This window comes from Bos mutus, unplaced genomic scaffold (genome assembly GCF_027580195.1).
Source record: "Bos mutus isolate GX-2022 unplaced genomic scaffold, NWIPB_WYAK_1.1 CTG302, whole genome shotgun sequence".
Classification (NCBI taxonomy): Eukaryota; Metazoa; Chordata; class Mammalia; order Artiodactyla; family Bovidae; genus Bos; species Bos mutus.
The window spans coordinates 15,571-31,088 of record NW_027219794.1 but is presented as its reverse complement, the minus strand read 5'-3'; the positions used below and the strand labels follow the sequence as shown (position 1 = coordinate 31,088).

Here is a 15,518-nt window from a genome sequence, read left to right as displayed (position 1 = left end):
AACCTTAGAATTTAAGATTCCACTCACATCATGAGAAGTCAGTACAGTAAGGTTTCATCCATTAATTATTTTTAAAGCTTCAGGTGCTAATAAAGCCGCTGCCCCAATTACTCTTAGGCAGTGGGGCCACCCACGTGAAACTACATCTAATTCTCTGCTTAGATAAGCAATATGTTGCTGGTGAGGCCCTCGGGGTTGTGTCAAAACTCCCAATGCCACACCTTTTCTTTCAGTGACAAATTCTGACCCTGTACGCAAGCTCAGAGCTGGAGCTTGCAGGAGAGCAGTCTGAAGAATCTTAAAAGCCTTTTGAGTTTCTGGAGACCAAACCAGTTTGTCGGTTTGGGCCTGCTGAGTTTCAGCTATAAGTTTATATAAAGGTCAGGCAAGTTCCCCGTAGCCTGGAATCCAAATGCAACAGTAACCTGTGATTCCCAAAAATCCTCTCAATTGTTTTAAAGTCATAAGTAGGGGATGATTTAGTATAGATTTAATTCTCTCAGGACCTATGGCCCTAATCCCTTCTGATATGATTAGGCCCAGATATCTAACTGATTGTTGACAAAGCTGAGCCTTTTCTCTTGATGCCTTGTAACCACAGCCTACCAGAAAGTTTAAGAAATCTTCTGAGGCTTACGAACAAGCTTCCTCTGTCTCAGCACAGAGCAAAATATCATCTACATATTGTAACACCACTGCTTCAGAGCTATTAAAGTTTTGTAGATCCCGTGACAAATTTTGTCCAAATAAATGAGGACTGTCACGAAATCCCTGGGGCAAAACTGTCCAGGTTAACTGAGAAGCTGGTTGTGTAGGGTCTTCATAGGCAAATAGGAATTGACTTTCTTCTGCCAAAGGCACTGAATAGAAGGCATCCTTTAAATCAATTACTGAGAAATATTTGGCCCGTTCAGGAATTTCAGACAATAGAGTATAAGGATTAGGCACCATGGGGTGTAAAGGAACTACAGCCTCATTTATTATTTGTAAATCTTGAACTAGTCTCCATTTACCATTCGATTTCTTTATACCCAAAATAGGAGTGTTGCAAGGACTGTTACAGGGAATTAATAGTCCCTGCTCTTTTAAATTTTCGATGATGGGTTTTAACCCTTCCTTAACTTCAGGTTTCAGTGGATACTGCTTCTTATGTGGAAATACGTGTGCGTCTTTGAGCTTAACAACTACAGGAATAGCATTTTGTGCTCGACCCACAGATTTTCCATCAGTCCATACTCTAAGATTTACATTTTGTTCAACTAAAGGGAGAGAAAGGAAGGGCTCCATATTCATGAAAACAGAGGCATGGACCTTGCTCAGTATATCCCTTCCCAAAAAGGGTGAGGGAGATTCTGGTACAATCAGAAACTCGTGTGAAAACAACACAGAATCCCAGTTGCAAGATAAAGAATAACTGAAATAATACCTTTTGGCTCGTCCAGACAGTCCCATTACAGAAGTGGATAAGGAAGAAAGTGGGCCAGGGGCTTCAGTAAGCACAGAATAAGTTGCCCCAGTATCTAAAAGGAAATCGATGGATTGGCCCCCCACAATTATTAATACCCGGGGTTCCTCAGGTGTAATTAGGACGGGAGTTTGTGTGGAGACCCCGGGGCACCTTCAGTCCGGGTTGTCTTGAGAGTCTGACCCTGGAGACCTACGCCTCTGGGGGCAGTCTCTCTTCCAGTGTGGTCCTTTGCAGACTGGACATGGAGCTGGGGGCGGCTTGGATGCCTGAGAGCAATCCTGCTTGAGGTGCCCCTCCTTTCCACAGTAATAGCAAGCCCATCCCTTTTCACCTGGGCCCCTCTGGGCATTTTTCTCAGCCTGTTTAAAAACGTTTTTCATAGCCATGGTGAAGGCTTCCACCTTTTCCTTTGTCTTTTTTTGCCTTTCTTTCTTTTTCTCATATTTCCTACCATAATAGACTGAGCCAGTTGTAAAAGAGTATCTAAAGACTGATTTGGTCCATACGCCCATTTTAATAGCTTACGACAGATATCTGGAGCCGACTGAGTGAGAAATCTATCCTTTAAGATCACTTTTCCCTCTTCACTTTTGAGATCAATCTCAGTGAATCTGCAAAGGCCTTCTCTCAGTCTATCTAGGAATTTACCAGGAGCTTCCTTCTCCTCCTGTTCTATGTCTGCCAATTTGCCATAGTTTAAAGGCTTAGAACGTGCCTGCCTAAGCCCTTTAAGAATACATCTAACAAAATGACTCTGATCCCATCTTCCTTTAGCTGTGTTGTAGTCCCAGTCTAGTTCTATAGTTGGCACCGCCTGATTCCCAGTGGGGAGGGCCGCTATCTCGTTCTCCCTCTTCCCTACTGATTCATTACCAAGCCATTCATCTCCATAAGCAATGGCTTTTCCCAAAACTCGAGTCTTTGACTCAGGAGTCAGCGTTTGTACCAAGATATACATCACATCCTTCCAAGTGAGGTCATAAAGCAGAGTAACACCTTTAAAAGCTCTAAAATATTTTTCTGGGTCCTCTAAATAGTCTCCCAGATCCTCCTTGATTCTTTGTATTTCTTGGTAAGAGAAAGGCTTATTAACTCTCACAGACTGATTATTTCTCCCAGTGGGTGTTTCATAAAGAGGCAACAGCTTATGTGGCTATTCCTCAGTCTCTCTGGCTGTTCTGCACATATGATCCCAAGGATAGATTGGAGAAACCTGTTTTTCTTTTTCTCTTTGTCTCCTGTCCTCCATCTCATCTCTTACTTCGATGGTCTGAGTTTCTACTGAAACCAGAGTAGTCTGAGGCCGTACTGAAACAGGAGTTGTTTGGACCTCCACGTGGGCAGTTTGAATTTCAATTTGGATTTCCACTGAGACCAAGGCAACCCTTCTGAGGGGGGGGGGGGTTCTCTGGCTTTCAGTTTGCTCAACTTGGAGCCCCAGGTACGGGGGCAAAGTAGAAGGACAGGAGGGAGCTGAAGGTTTCACACCCAAATCTATACCCTTAGGACATAAGTCTGGCATATTTCACAGAGAGAAAAAGGGCAACACATATGCTACTTCTACCCATTTCCCTTGTTCCTTACAGAACCGGTCTAATTGTAGAACAGTATTATACTTAAGAGACCCTCCAACTGGCCACCGTTAGCCGTCCTCCAATGGATACCGTGGCCATGCAGTATCACATAGGAATACCAGGTGTGTCTTCTTTAAGCCCTGGGGATCAAATCTATCCCAGTTTTTCAGGATACAGTTCAAAGGATTGAGGCTGGAATTGTTAGCTCCCATCTGTAAGAGAGAAAAAAAGCGACCAGCACCATTTTTTCTACCAGACACGTTCCTCCCTGCTCTAGATGAGGGTGTAGACAGACGTTACACCAAAAGCTTTTCCTTCCTGGTCAGACTTAGTCTTTCCCTTACCGACGCAGGTGCTGTACTCGTCCCTTCTGGTTCTGCCACCAAGATGGGGTGGGGATGTATCAGGGGTAGACTTGATAGCATCTCTACTTGACGTCCAGCTCTTCACCTTTAACCTTGCTTGCCTCTGATGTCACCCGTGGTGAATCAGAGTAACCTTCTGGAATGCCTCCCAAGCTAAGACTACTGGAGAAACATTCGTCACCTGCGTGCCTGTGCACGACACTCTTTCCTGACCACAATAAGACTGACACGAACATAAAACTGAGTTGTTCTTTCCAAGCGTCACCGCACCAGTATAACTGCCTCCTCTGATCCACTAAGAGCCGGCGTTACCAAAGGAAAAAAAACCCCATCGCAGTCCCAATCTGAGTAACCTTTAACCTCAGAGATGTTTTGGGATCTAGAGCTCCATCTAGCTTCCCAACTTTCGATTCCTAGCAAGGCTAGGCGCCTTCTTGACTACCAATTCAAGTTTGGGACCTAAGCCACAGTACATAATAACAGTATAGGCCACAAGTCCCTTCAAAGTCTATGATCTGATAGATTAGGTTAGTACTTCTAATTCCCAAGGAGTTATGAAATGGTCAAAGAGACCAAAAAGTTTGACCAAGAAAGGAGAGTTTGGTCCACAAGCTTTGCCCATTTCTGGTCGGTTCCTGAAGGAGACATTGGGTGCCTCTTGGCATTGGCCGGTCGGTATAACCCCCAACAGGTTTCTGCCATAAGCTGTATGAGATCACCGTAGAACCACAGAGCAGGGCTCCTTATTTGCTTCACGTAGGGCATGCCATTCATTCATACAAGCACACCACAGAGTTAATAAAGCACAGCAGAAAATGTGTTCACTAAGAGAACAAAGAACTAAAGCTCCAAGCATCCTTACCTTGTCCTGAAGAATCCTGGACGAGCCCCCAAGATGAAAGGTTGTTGTTGAATCACGCGAATATACCGGGATTCTTCATCCCCGGAGGAGAAGAATTCAATCCGGGGCCAGAAACGAGGCTTGATCACTCAGAGCTTTTGTATAATAAAGTTTTATTAAAGTATAAAGGAGATAGAGAAAGCTTCTGACATAGACATCAGAAGGGGGCAGAAAGAGTACCCGCTTGCTAGTGTTAACAATGAAGTTATATAATCCAAAGAATGTCTGGAGGTTGTAAAGACCTCATCAGACCTACTCCCATAATTTACATTTTAAGATAACACTGTCCTCAGGCAAGAAACATCCTTGTAAAGACCAGGTCTACTCCCATAATTTACATTTTAAGATAACAAAAGGTTTAATCCAAAGACTGTCCTTAGGCAGGATACATTATTGTTATATAATCCTAAGGAATGTGGAGAAAGAAAAAAAAAGTTTGTCTTTTCTTCCTCCTTGAGAATTCCAGATCCCTCTCTCCTTGGGGATCCCTGGACTCCCTATCAACCTGCCTAGGAAATGACTCTCTCAACATGGTTACCAATCATGTGTCATGTCCTTAAAACTCCCTCATCAGAAAGGAAAGAGAGGTTTTCTCTTTCTATCTCCAGCAAAAAAGAAAACAGAAATTACCCCCCGCTCAACATTCTCAAGGAAGAAATCCAGTTGGTCTGGTTAGCCATGAGGTTATCTGTGGGACAAGCCCTTTGCATATTGACATGGCATATTGGCTAGATTTCAGTTGGGTGCCCAGCCCTGAGTTTACAGAGGTAGATATATTACTAGAAGGAGGAATGATAGAGAGATTGTCACGATATTCAGAACTATGGATACCCACAAGATTATGTTTAAATTGTGAATTCCATTTGTCCTGTATGTCTTGATATAAAAATGCTTGAGGACCAGCCCTTTCCCACCCAAGCCATTTTAGTTCTGTTGTTAAACCTGCTACAGATTTAACACAGCTTTGACCATATGTCAGAGATCCTATAGACCAGTGGTCTCCAACCTTTTTGGTACTAGGGACCAGTTTCATGAAAGACAGTTTTTCCATGGACCAGGGAGGGTAGGGTGGTTTTGAGATGGTTCAAGCTCATTAAATTTATTGTGTACTTACTTCTTTTATTATTATGTTGTGACTATATAATGAAATAATTATACAACTCTCCATACTGCAGAATCAGTGGGAGCCCTGAGCTTGTTTTTCTGCAACTAGATAGTCTCTTTTTGTGATGACGGGAGAGACTGACACGTGAAGTGTGCTGTTTATGTCCAATCTACTCTGCACTCACATTTTGGTTGCTGTCACTGCAGAAAACCCTGCTTCCCAAAGATAGCTTGTTGAATATGGAAGCAGACTTTTCAGTCCTTTGTGGCAATCTCAGGATATTCTGTCTTTAATCTAGAACATATAGAGATTTGAAATTGTCTCAAAAATACTTTTTAGATCATCATCATTTACAATCTAAAGAAGGTGATCCTCTCTTATAACAGATAAGTCGATTCACCTGGCTTATTTGCAAATGGATCACAGATCCATTCCTTTCCATTTCAAGAGTGTTGTGTGGTTGGGAAGTAATGCTCAAATTCTTTCGAAAGCTGAGATAGGTGATCACACACCAACCAGGATGAGGAAGGCCCTGGCTCAGTCTCTTTCAAAATCTCTGTTAATATTTGAAACATGTCAAAACCCCAGTGTTCACTTGTTACCTCCATAATTCCAGTTTGGCATTGAATTCAGTCACTTTATCTGCTGACTTAAACACAGTTGTCCTTCTCCCCCAAAGTGATAGATAGATTGAGTTCATTGAGCAGGTTGAGTATGTCACACAGGTAAGCAAGGTCTGCAATCCCTTCTGTGTCACTGAAAGGTGCTGCCAGAAATATCTGGAGCATCTCTTGTACCTCAAAAACTCTGGCCAGTGATGTACCTTTAGAAAGCCTTCTCACATTTTTGTGCATAAGAAATGTGTGTGCTCTGCATACATCTCTTCACAGAACTGCATGAACAGACATGAGCTAAGGGCATGCACTGTAATGTAGTTGATCATTTAGTCACATCCTGCAAACACTGTTAAGTTCAGGTGACACTTTTCAGCTAGCCAGCATTTCTCTATGGTAACAGTGTATATCAACTCGCATTTAAAAGCGATCTCTTTGACCCAAGTAGTGAAACAAGAAAGCCATCCAGTCATGGCAACCACTGTGTGCACAGACCAGCACAAAATGACTAATTCAGTTTTCCTGATATGTAATTTCAAAGACTTAAATAGTTCTGTAGCTGTGGTATTGGTTGGCAACAAAAGTGCACACAACATATCCTTGTGCACATCCTCCTGAAAATATAGCTCATAGAAACAAGCATTGTTGCCTTTTTGTCAACATCAGTAGACTTGTTAAGTTGGGTTGCATACCACGGTGACTCATTAATATTTCCTACAATTGTGTCTCAATATCCTCTGCTGTTTCACCAATTCATCTAGCTTTCACCAATTCCAAAAAGAGGGAAAGGTGCCACCTTTTGAACTGCAGCCTCTCCTAAAAGTTCATGAAAGCTGTCCTCAGCACCAGGCAGGATTGATTCTTCAGTAAGAGTGAAGGACTTTTTAACTTTAGCAATGATGTTCACCACTAAGAATGATGTTCTCAGTGCAGGCACATTTGATGAAGTTGTGGCCATCACTAATTGCTTCTGTTCTTCATGTTCACGTATTTCCTTTTGAAAAACTCCAAAGGCTTGTGTTTCAATGCAGGGTGCTTGTTTTCCATGTGACAACAGTTGTGACAGTTTCATGGCTTCATTGCATAACTGGTTGCAAATATATGTGTTGCAATTAACCTGTAATTGAAGTAGAACTCTTGATATTTTATCTTAATTGAAGTTTTCTTTTGTTGGCAGTCTTAGACTGTTTTGCTGTCGCATCATTGAGTCTCTCCCCCTTATCAAAGAAGCTCTGACTCTGTTTGTTTTTTACTCATTTTGGCTAAAGTTAGCTTGTGGGCTTACCAAAACTGTGACAGAGACAAATATGCAGTGCAGGAAAGAGGCACTGATGGAAGTAATGGACAGGCCTTGTGCACGCTAAAATTAGCTAAGATTCTGCCTTAAAGCCTGTCACGAGATGCAGCTGTGCAACTGAAGTACCAACTCATGTGCTACTGTACGGCCTGCCAACAGATGCAGCTTGTCACTTGCCACTTATTGAAAGGGTCTTGATATGAGTCTGCAAGCAATTGGCTTATTACAGACCCTCTGCTGTCAACCTCTCTGCTAATGATAATCGTACTTGCAGGTGCTCCCCAGTGCTAGCGTCGTTACTTCAGCTCCACCTCAGATCATAAGGTATTAGATTCTGATAAGGAGTGCTCAACCTAGATACCTCACATGAGCAGTTCACAGTAGGTTTCATGCTTCTATGAAAATCTAATGCTGCTGCTAATCTGACAGGAGGTGGAGATCATCAGATGGCAATGTGAGTGATGAGAAGTGGCTCTAAATACCCATCAAGCTTCTCTTCCTCGCCCATTGCTCACCTCTTGTTCTGTGGCCTGGTTCCTAATAGGCCATAGATCAGGGGTTGGGGACTCCTGCTGTAGAGCATATAATAATTTATAGTTTGCACAGATACAGATATCCCCCATGATCCATGAGGTTTATTTGGAAATGAATCATCAAGTCCAAGATTGAATTTCTCCTTAGATGTTGTTTTGTCAATGGCTGACTTCATTAACTCATCATAATATATTAAATGTTCATCCATGTTGTGGCAAACATACATGTATCTATCTTTACAAATAATATCCTATTGCATGTAATACCAGATATTGTTTATCCATTCATTAGGTGGTATACATTTGCTTCCTCCCACCCCTAAAACCTTTAATTATTACCTTTTTATGAATAATGGTGTTATACCATTAGTAACTAAGTTTTCATGTGGACATATGTTTTCATTTATCCTGAATAGATAACTATGAGTAGAATTTCTGGGTTATGTGGTAACTTTGTGGTTGTACCATTTTACATTCTCACCAGCAATATATGAGAATTCCAGTTTCTGTACATCCTTTACATCACTTGTTATTGTTCTTTTAGTTGTAGTATTGAACAATTTGAGATCAGTAAACAAGTGCAGATAGAGGTCTTATGACATCTCCCCCATGTTTGTAAGCTCTGTGTCTGGCCTAGTGGTCCTGTGCCTGAAAGGCATTCACTGAACACCTGTTCAAAACAAAAAGTTTTTTGTTGTTTTTAATTGAAAGGTAACTGCTTTACATAATTTTGTAGTTTTCTGTCATGCATCAACAAGAATCAGCCATAGGTATACCCATGTCCCCTCCCTCCTGGATCTCCCCCTCATCTTCCTCCCCACCTCACCCTTCAGCCTTTGGCAGAGTCCATGTTTGAGCTCCCTGAGTCATACAGCAAATTCTCATTGACTATCTATTTTACATATGGTATTGTGAATTTCTATGTTACTTTCTCCATACATCTCCCCTTCTCCCTTCTCTCCTCCCATTGTATCCATAGGTCTGTTCTCTATGTGTGTTTCTCCATTGCTGCACTGAAAATAAATTTATCAGTGCCATCTCTTCAGAGAGATTCCATATATATATATATGTGTCAGTATACAATATTTATATTCCTCTTTCTGAGTTACTTCACTCTGCATAATAGGCTCTAGTTTCGTCCACCTCATTAGAACAGATTCAAATCTATTCCTTTTCATGGCTGAGTATTGGAGAAGGAAATGGAAACCCACTCCAGTGTTCTTGCCTGGAGAATCCCAGGGATGGGGGAGCCTGGTGGGCTGTCGTCTCTGGGGTCGCACAGAGTCGGACACGACTGAAGCAACTTAGCAGAAGCAGCAGCAGCAGCACTAGTCCATTGTATATATATGTACCACAGCTTCTCTATCCATTTATATGTCGATGTACATCCAGGTTGCCTCCATGTTCTCGCTATTGTAAACAGTGCTGCAATGAACATTTGGGTACGTGTGTCTTTTTCAGGTTTTATTTCCTCAGGGTATATGCCTAGGAGTGGGATTCCTGGGTCATATGGTGGTTTTATGCCTGGCTTTTTAAGGAGTCTCCATACTGTCTTCCATAATGACTGTATCAGTTTACATTACAAGGGTTGGGATTTTTTCCCCGGGACTTGGAAGCGACGAACCTGAAAGAAGGACATTTGGACAGTCTCTTGCAAGGACTGACAAGTTTATTTTTGCAGTCAAGCCCTTTTACAGAAGTAGGAACAAAGAGCTTAGAGTACAGCCAGCAGAACATGTACGGGTTAACACCTAATCGGTAAAAATATTTTAAGGACAGCGTGCTCTATCTAAGTGACCCATGTGCTTATCCCATAACCCGTTTTTTCAAGCAACATCCTTAATATTTATTATTAAATCTTGGCGCTGGGCATAACCAAAGGCAGGAGATGTTTTTCTGTCCGAGCACACCAAGCCAGGGTATTTCTGGCCCTTCACCATTTTCCTAAGGACTTCCTCCAACCGGCAATTTTGTACTGGGCTTCCCAGCAACAACAATGTTCCCCTCTCTCCATACCCTCTCCATCTTCCATTATTTTTAGGCTTTTTATGATGGCCACTCTGACTGGTGTGAGGTGGTAATTTCTTGTAGTTTTGATTTGCATTTGTCCAATAATGAGTGACATTGAGCATCTTTTCATGTGCCTATTACTCATCTGTATGTCTTCTTTGGAGAAATGTCTCTTCAGGTCCCTTTCCCAGTTTTTGATTAGGTTGTTTGCTTTTCTGGTATTCAGTTGTATGAGCTGCTTGTATATTTTAGAAATGAATTCTTTATCAGTTGTTTCCTTTAATATTATTTTCTCCCATTCTAAGAGTTGTCTTTTCACTTTGTAGTTTCCTTTGCTGTGCAAAGGCTTTTAAGTTTAATTAGGCTGCACTTGTTTACTTTTGTTTTTATTTCCATTATTCTAGGAGGTGGGTAGGAGATCTTGCTTTGATTTATGTCATCGAGTGCTCTGCCTATATTCTCCTCTAAGAGTTTAATACTTTCTGCTATAAAACTCCTAGAGGACAACATAGGCAAAACACTCTCTGACATACATCACAGCAGGGTCCTTTATGACCCACCTCCCAGAATATTGGAAATAAAAGCAAAAATAAATAAATGGGACCTAATTAGACTTAAAAGCTTCTGCACAACAAAGGAAACTATTAGCAAGGTGAAAAGGCAGCCTTCACAATGGGAGAAAATAATAGCAAATGAAGCAATGGACAAACAACTAATCTCAAAAATATACAAGCAACACCTACAGCTCAACTCCAGAAAAATAAATGGCCCAATCAAAAAATGGGCCAAAGAACTAAATAGACATTTCTCCAAAGAAGACATACAGATGGCTAACAAACACATGAAAAGATGCTCAACATCACTCATTATCAGAGAAATGCAAATCAAAACCACTATGAGGTACCATTTCATGCCAGTCAGAATGGCTGTGATCCAAATGTCTACTAGCAATAAATGCTGGAGAGGGTGTGGAGAAAAGGGAACCCTCTTACACTGTTGGTGGGAATGCAAACTAGTACAGCCACTATGGAGAACAGTGTGGAGATTCCTTAAAAAGCTGGGAATAGAACTGCCTTATGATCCAGCAATCCCACTGCTGGGCATACACACTGAGGAAACCAGAAGGGAAAGAGACACGTGTACCCCAATGTTCACTGCAGCACTGTTTATAATAGCCAGGACATGGAAGCAACCCAGATGTCCATCAGCAGATGAATGGATAAGAAAGCAGTGGTACACATACACAATGGAGTATTACTCAGCCATTAAAAAGAAAACATTTGAATCAGTTCTAATGAGGTGGATGAAACTGGAACCTATTATACAGAGTGAAGTAAGCCAGAAAGAAAAACACCAATACAGTATACTAACACATATATGTGGAATTTAGAAAGATGGTAACAATAACTCTGTGTACGAGACAGCAAAAGAGACACTGATGTATAGATCAGTCTTATGGACTCTGTGGGAGAGGGAGAGGGTGGGGAGATTTGGGAGAATGGCATTGAAACATGTATAATAACATGTATGAAACGAGTCGCAGTCCAGGTTTGATGCACGATACTGGATGCTTGGCGCTGGTGCACTGGGACAACCCAGAGGGATGGTATGGGGAGGGAGGAGGGAGGTGGGTTCAGGATGGGGAACACAGGTATACCTGTGGCGGATTCATTTCAATATTTGGCAAAACTAATACAATATTGTGAAGTTTAAAAATAAAATTAAAAAAAAGAGTTTAGTAGTTTCTGGTCTTACATTTAGGTATTTAATCCACTTTGAGTTTATCTTTATGTTTGGTCTTAGGTAGTGTTCTAATTTCATTCTTTTGCATGTAGCTGTCCAGTTTTTCCAGCACCACTTATGGAAGTGGCTGTCTTTGCCCCATTGTATATTCTTGCTTCCTTTGTCAAAAAGTAGGTACCCGTAGGTGGGTAGGTTCATCTCTGGGTTCTATATCTTGTTCCATTGTTCTATATTTTTGTTTTTTTGTGCCAGTACCATGCTGTCTTGATTACTGTAGCTTTGTAGTTTAGTCTGAAGTCAGGAAGGTTGATTCCTCCAGCTCCATTCTCCTTTCTGAAGACTGTTTTGGATATTCAGGGTCTTTTATGTCTCCATATGAATTGTGAATTTTTTTGTTCTAGTTCCATGAAAAGTGTCATTGGTAATTTGATAGGGATTGCATTGAATCTGTTGATGGCACTTAGTAGTATAGTCATTTCAAAACAAACAGAGTTTTATTTGTATTTGTTTTAGTTTTTACAAAATACTCTCACAAATTCTGAGGCTGACAGTAACCCTGTCGGAAGCAGGATGAGTGAGGCATCTAGAGCTCTGGTCCCTTGGCTCCAGAGCCAGTCCTCTGAACAGTGTAACATTGGATTTGAACATTTCTTCTAAATATCATAGTGGTGTATGTTCAGAAAAGAATGCTAAGAAGTTTCAAAAAATCTTAATTAAAAAAAAAAAATACAGCAGAAGCTGTAGGGACTGAGTGTTTGGAGACACTAATTATGGTCTTGAGACAGTTGTGGGGACCAGACAGAACAGTCTGGGGAAATGTGACAAGAGAAGTCACTAGACTTCCAACTTCAGCAAGCAATTTATTCATCTTTGAAGTAGAACTAGTATCTGAACTTTTATAGGGATGGAGAAATGTAGAGAATTTCAAAGAGAACTGGAAATCAAGTGAGGAGTGATTATTTAGGTTGTTTGATTCCATTATCTGAGAAAGAGTTAACACCAGAAAGATGGGTAATTGGAAATTGACAATTTTCAGCTTTGTCTTCCTTTTTTCAATGGAAAACTTCAAACATGCATGAAATATCAAAAAAATAGTATAATAAACCACCAGCATGCCCATCAATAGAAAATTATCAACAGTTTGCCATTCTTATATGTTTGAGTTATAAAAAACATTTGAATATATTAAAGTTTTCTTTAAAATTAATTTCTCCTTCAGCTTTATTGAGGTATAATTGATGATCAAAAATTATATGTATTTAGATGTACAACTTGGTGACTTGACATACATATACATTGTGAAATGCTCATCATACCAAGCCAATCAATATATCTATCACTTCACGTCTTAATAATTTAATTTTTTCTCTCTTGTATGTTGAGAACTCCCAAACTCTACTCTCTCAGCAAATGAAAAGGACACAATACTGTACTGTCAACTGTAACCAAATTGCTGTACACTATTTCTGCAGGACATAATCATATTGCATAACTGAAGCTAAAAGTCATTATTAATAACACCATTTTAGTCAAGGTACATGGGAAATTATCAAAGAATAATGAGATGATCTTATTATAAGCACACAAACTTTGATCTTTCTTCATTTAGAATGAAAGAGAAGAGAAGCTGCTGAGCTGGTAAGATGGCCACACAAATAACTTATCACTTATGATTTTATTCTCAGTCCTACAGCATTGATTCATTCAGATAGAATATTCCAGACACTTTTCACACACTGACCATCCAACAGTGACAGTCATGCTGGACTTGGACTTGAATCCAAATCAAAATTCGTCATTTACTGATTCAAAGATCTTGGAGAATGCTGTCCTTGAGCCTCATCTTTCTCATCTGTAAAACAGAGATAATATCTTCTTGAATAGGGTATTGTGGGAGTTAAAAGTGAATTAAGTTTCCCACAAATGAACATAACTTGTATTCTGTAACATATTGCCACTATTTCTCCACTAGGCAGGCCCTGAGCTCATGATGAAAGAAATCATAAGGCAAACTCTCTGTCCCAAATTCCTCTTCAAAGAGGGCAGCAAAAAGCTCACAGAGGTCCCTCCACAATGTAACCTGTGAGATGCAAGACATCTCACATGTTGTGGTGATCTCCAATGAATTCATGTTTCAAAATCATTTGAAGTTGTCTAATATTCTGTTACATTTTTTTTAAGTCTTATAGCTCTACAAACATAATCTGTGCTAAACCCTGTTGTTGGCCATCATCAAATATTTGGTGCCCGGTTTGTATTGGCCAAACTAAGGCCTTGTGCCCAATGTACACTGAGGTGATATGAACTGAAATGTTGGCGTTCTGAGTAGAGAAAGGTTTATTGCAAGGGCCAAGCAAGGAGTAAGGATGCTCATGCTCAGAAGGCTGGAACTCCCCAGTGGATTTCAGGGGAGGTTTTTTAAAGGCAGACTAGGTGAGAGAGTGGAGAGTACTTGATTTAGCTCATGCACTATTCTCTGCTTGATGTTGAAGAGCACGGTAATGCAACAGGGGTTATCATCATAAATCCTTAGGTTCCAGTTTATCATGGTCATCATGCAGTTAACTTCTTCCACCTGGTGGACTTTTTAGCATCTGCAAACAACTCGGGAATGTGCACCAAACATATTATCTGTAGCCTTCTGGGAAGAACTGAAGATTCTGTGACTGCAGTATAGCTAATCTATTGATAAAGTTTTTTTGTTTGTTTGTTTGTTTTGTTTTGTTTTTAATGTGTTCACATTTTTCCAGTCATTAATTCTTGAGCCAGCCTTTTGTGATTCAGATGAGGCCTTGGAGACTGAAGATTTTCTACAAACAGGAGGCAGGCAGAGGGCATGGGGTGGGGGTAGGATCTATCCCAGGAAGGCCCCACTGGGTTCTGCTTCATTACACTTGGAGAACTTCCCACAGCGCCCTTGTTTGGTCTTGATGAGGGCAGAGGGCCCAGAGAGGAGGCTACTATCTCCTTCTGCCAGCTTTTTCCAGGTTTCCTCTGTAGCCCATGGGGAGCCTCTGAGCAGCAGAGATGGGCGGGGCCCGAGCCTCCTGTCTCCACCTTCTGGGTGAATGCCTGGGCTCAGAGCAGGAACTTCCGCAGAGTTTGTGGCCAGGTGCACTCCTGGGAGCTGGGCTGGTTCTGCCTCACAGTCAGCCTGCTCCCTTTATCAAAGAGCTGATAACTTTGCCTTCCACTTGTATGAGGCTTCTGGAAGCACCTACCTGGGTGTCTCTTGGTCCTGCAGCCCCACACGTGGCACGCTGCATCCATCCTATGCCTGTGGCAGCACCTGCACAGAGTGGGTGCTTCAGAGGTGGACCCTGGAGGCTGCTCAGTCTTGGGAGGCGGACCTGGTGCACAAAGGGCGCTCCACTCTCAGAAGCAGGTGTTCTCAGGCTCCAGCCCAGTGGATCTGTGAGGCAGCCAGTCCCCAGCATCCCCGCCAGAGCCTCCAGGAGCAGCAGGAGCCCCACCGCCACCTGAGCAGGGAGACACCGGTCTGTGTCCGCCTTGGCCGGCAAGATGCTGCCTGTGTCTGCGGAGGTGAAGACCAGCCCACTACAGAAGGCGAACTTCTGCTCACGCCTGTTTGTCTGGTGAGTGCCCAGTCTGAGCTGTGACGTTCCACGGTGGGCGCAACACTGTCGGCTTCTGTTGCGGACCAAGGGACAAAGCGAGGGAGCGTGCCTGGGAGCCTGAGGCCAGTGGGGTTGTGAGGTTGGGAGGGGTGGGTTTCGGAGGGGTACCAAGGGACCTGGTGTCAGGGGTACTGAGTCTCCCTGCCTTGCTACTCTCCGCCCAGCCAGCCACGTCACCTGAGAGCTGATGCAGCAGGAGCAGAAGGCAAGGAGGTTGCTCAGGGAGAGTCACTGCCCAGCAGGAGAAGGGACTGGGCTCCCTAATCTCCA

The 15,518-nt window shown here is 42.1% G+C and overlaps 1 protein-coding gene across 1 annotated transcript in view; it reads left to right on the top strand.

Annotated features, from left to right (window-relative positions):
- The window catches only part of LOC138986953 (ATP-binding cassette sub-family C member 4-like), a gene marked incomplete at its 5' end in the record, with an annotated part of 110,193 nt that extends 94,963 nt beyond the window's left edge, over positions 1–15,230 (top strand). Inside the window, one exon of the mRNA XM_070366928.1 lies at positions 14,760–15,230. Coding sequence (XP_070223029.1) covers positions 14,760–15,230 — 471 coding nt within the window. The remainder of the gene's footprint in view (positions 1–14,759) is intronic.
- Between the last annotated feature and the right edge of the window lie 288 nt (positions 15,231–15,518).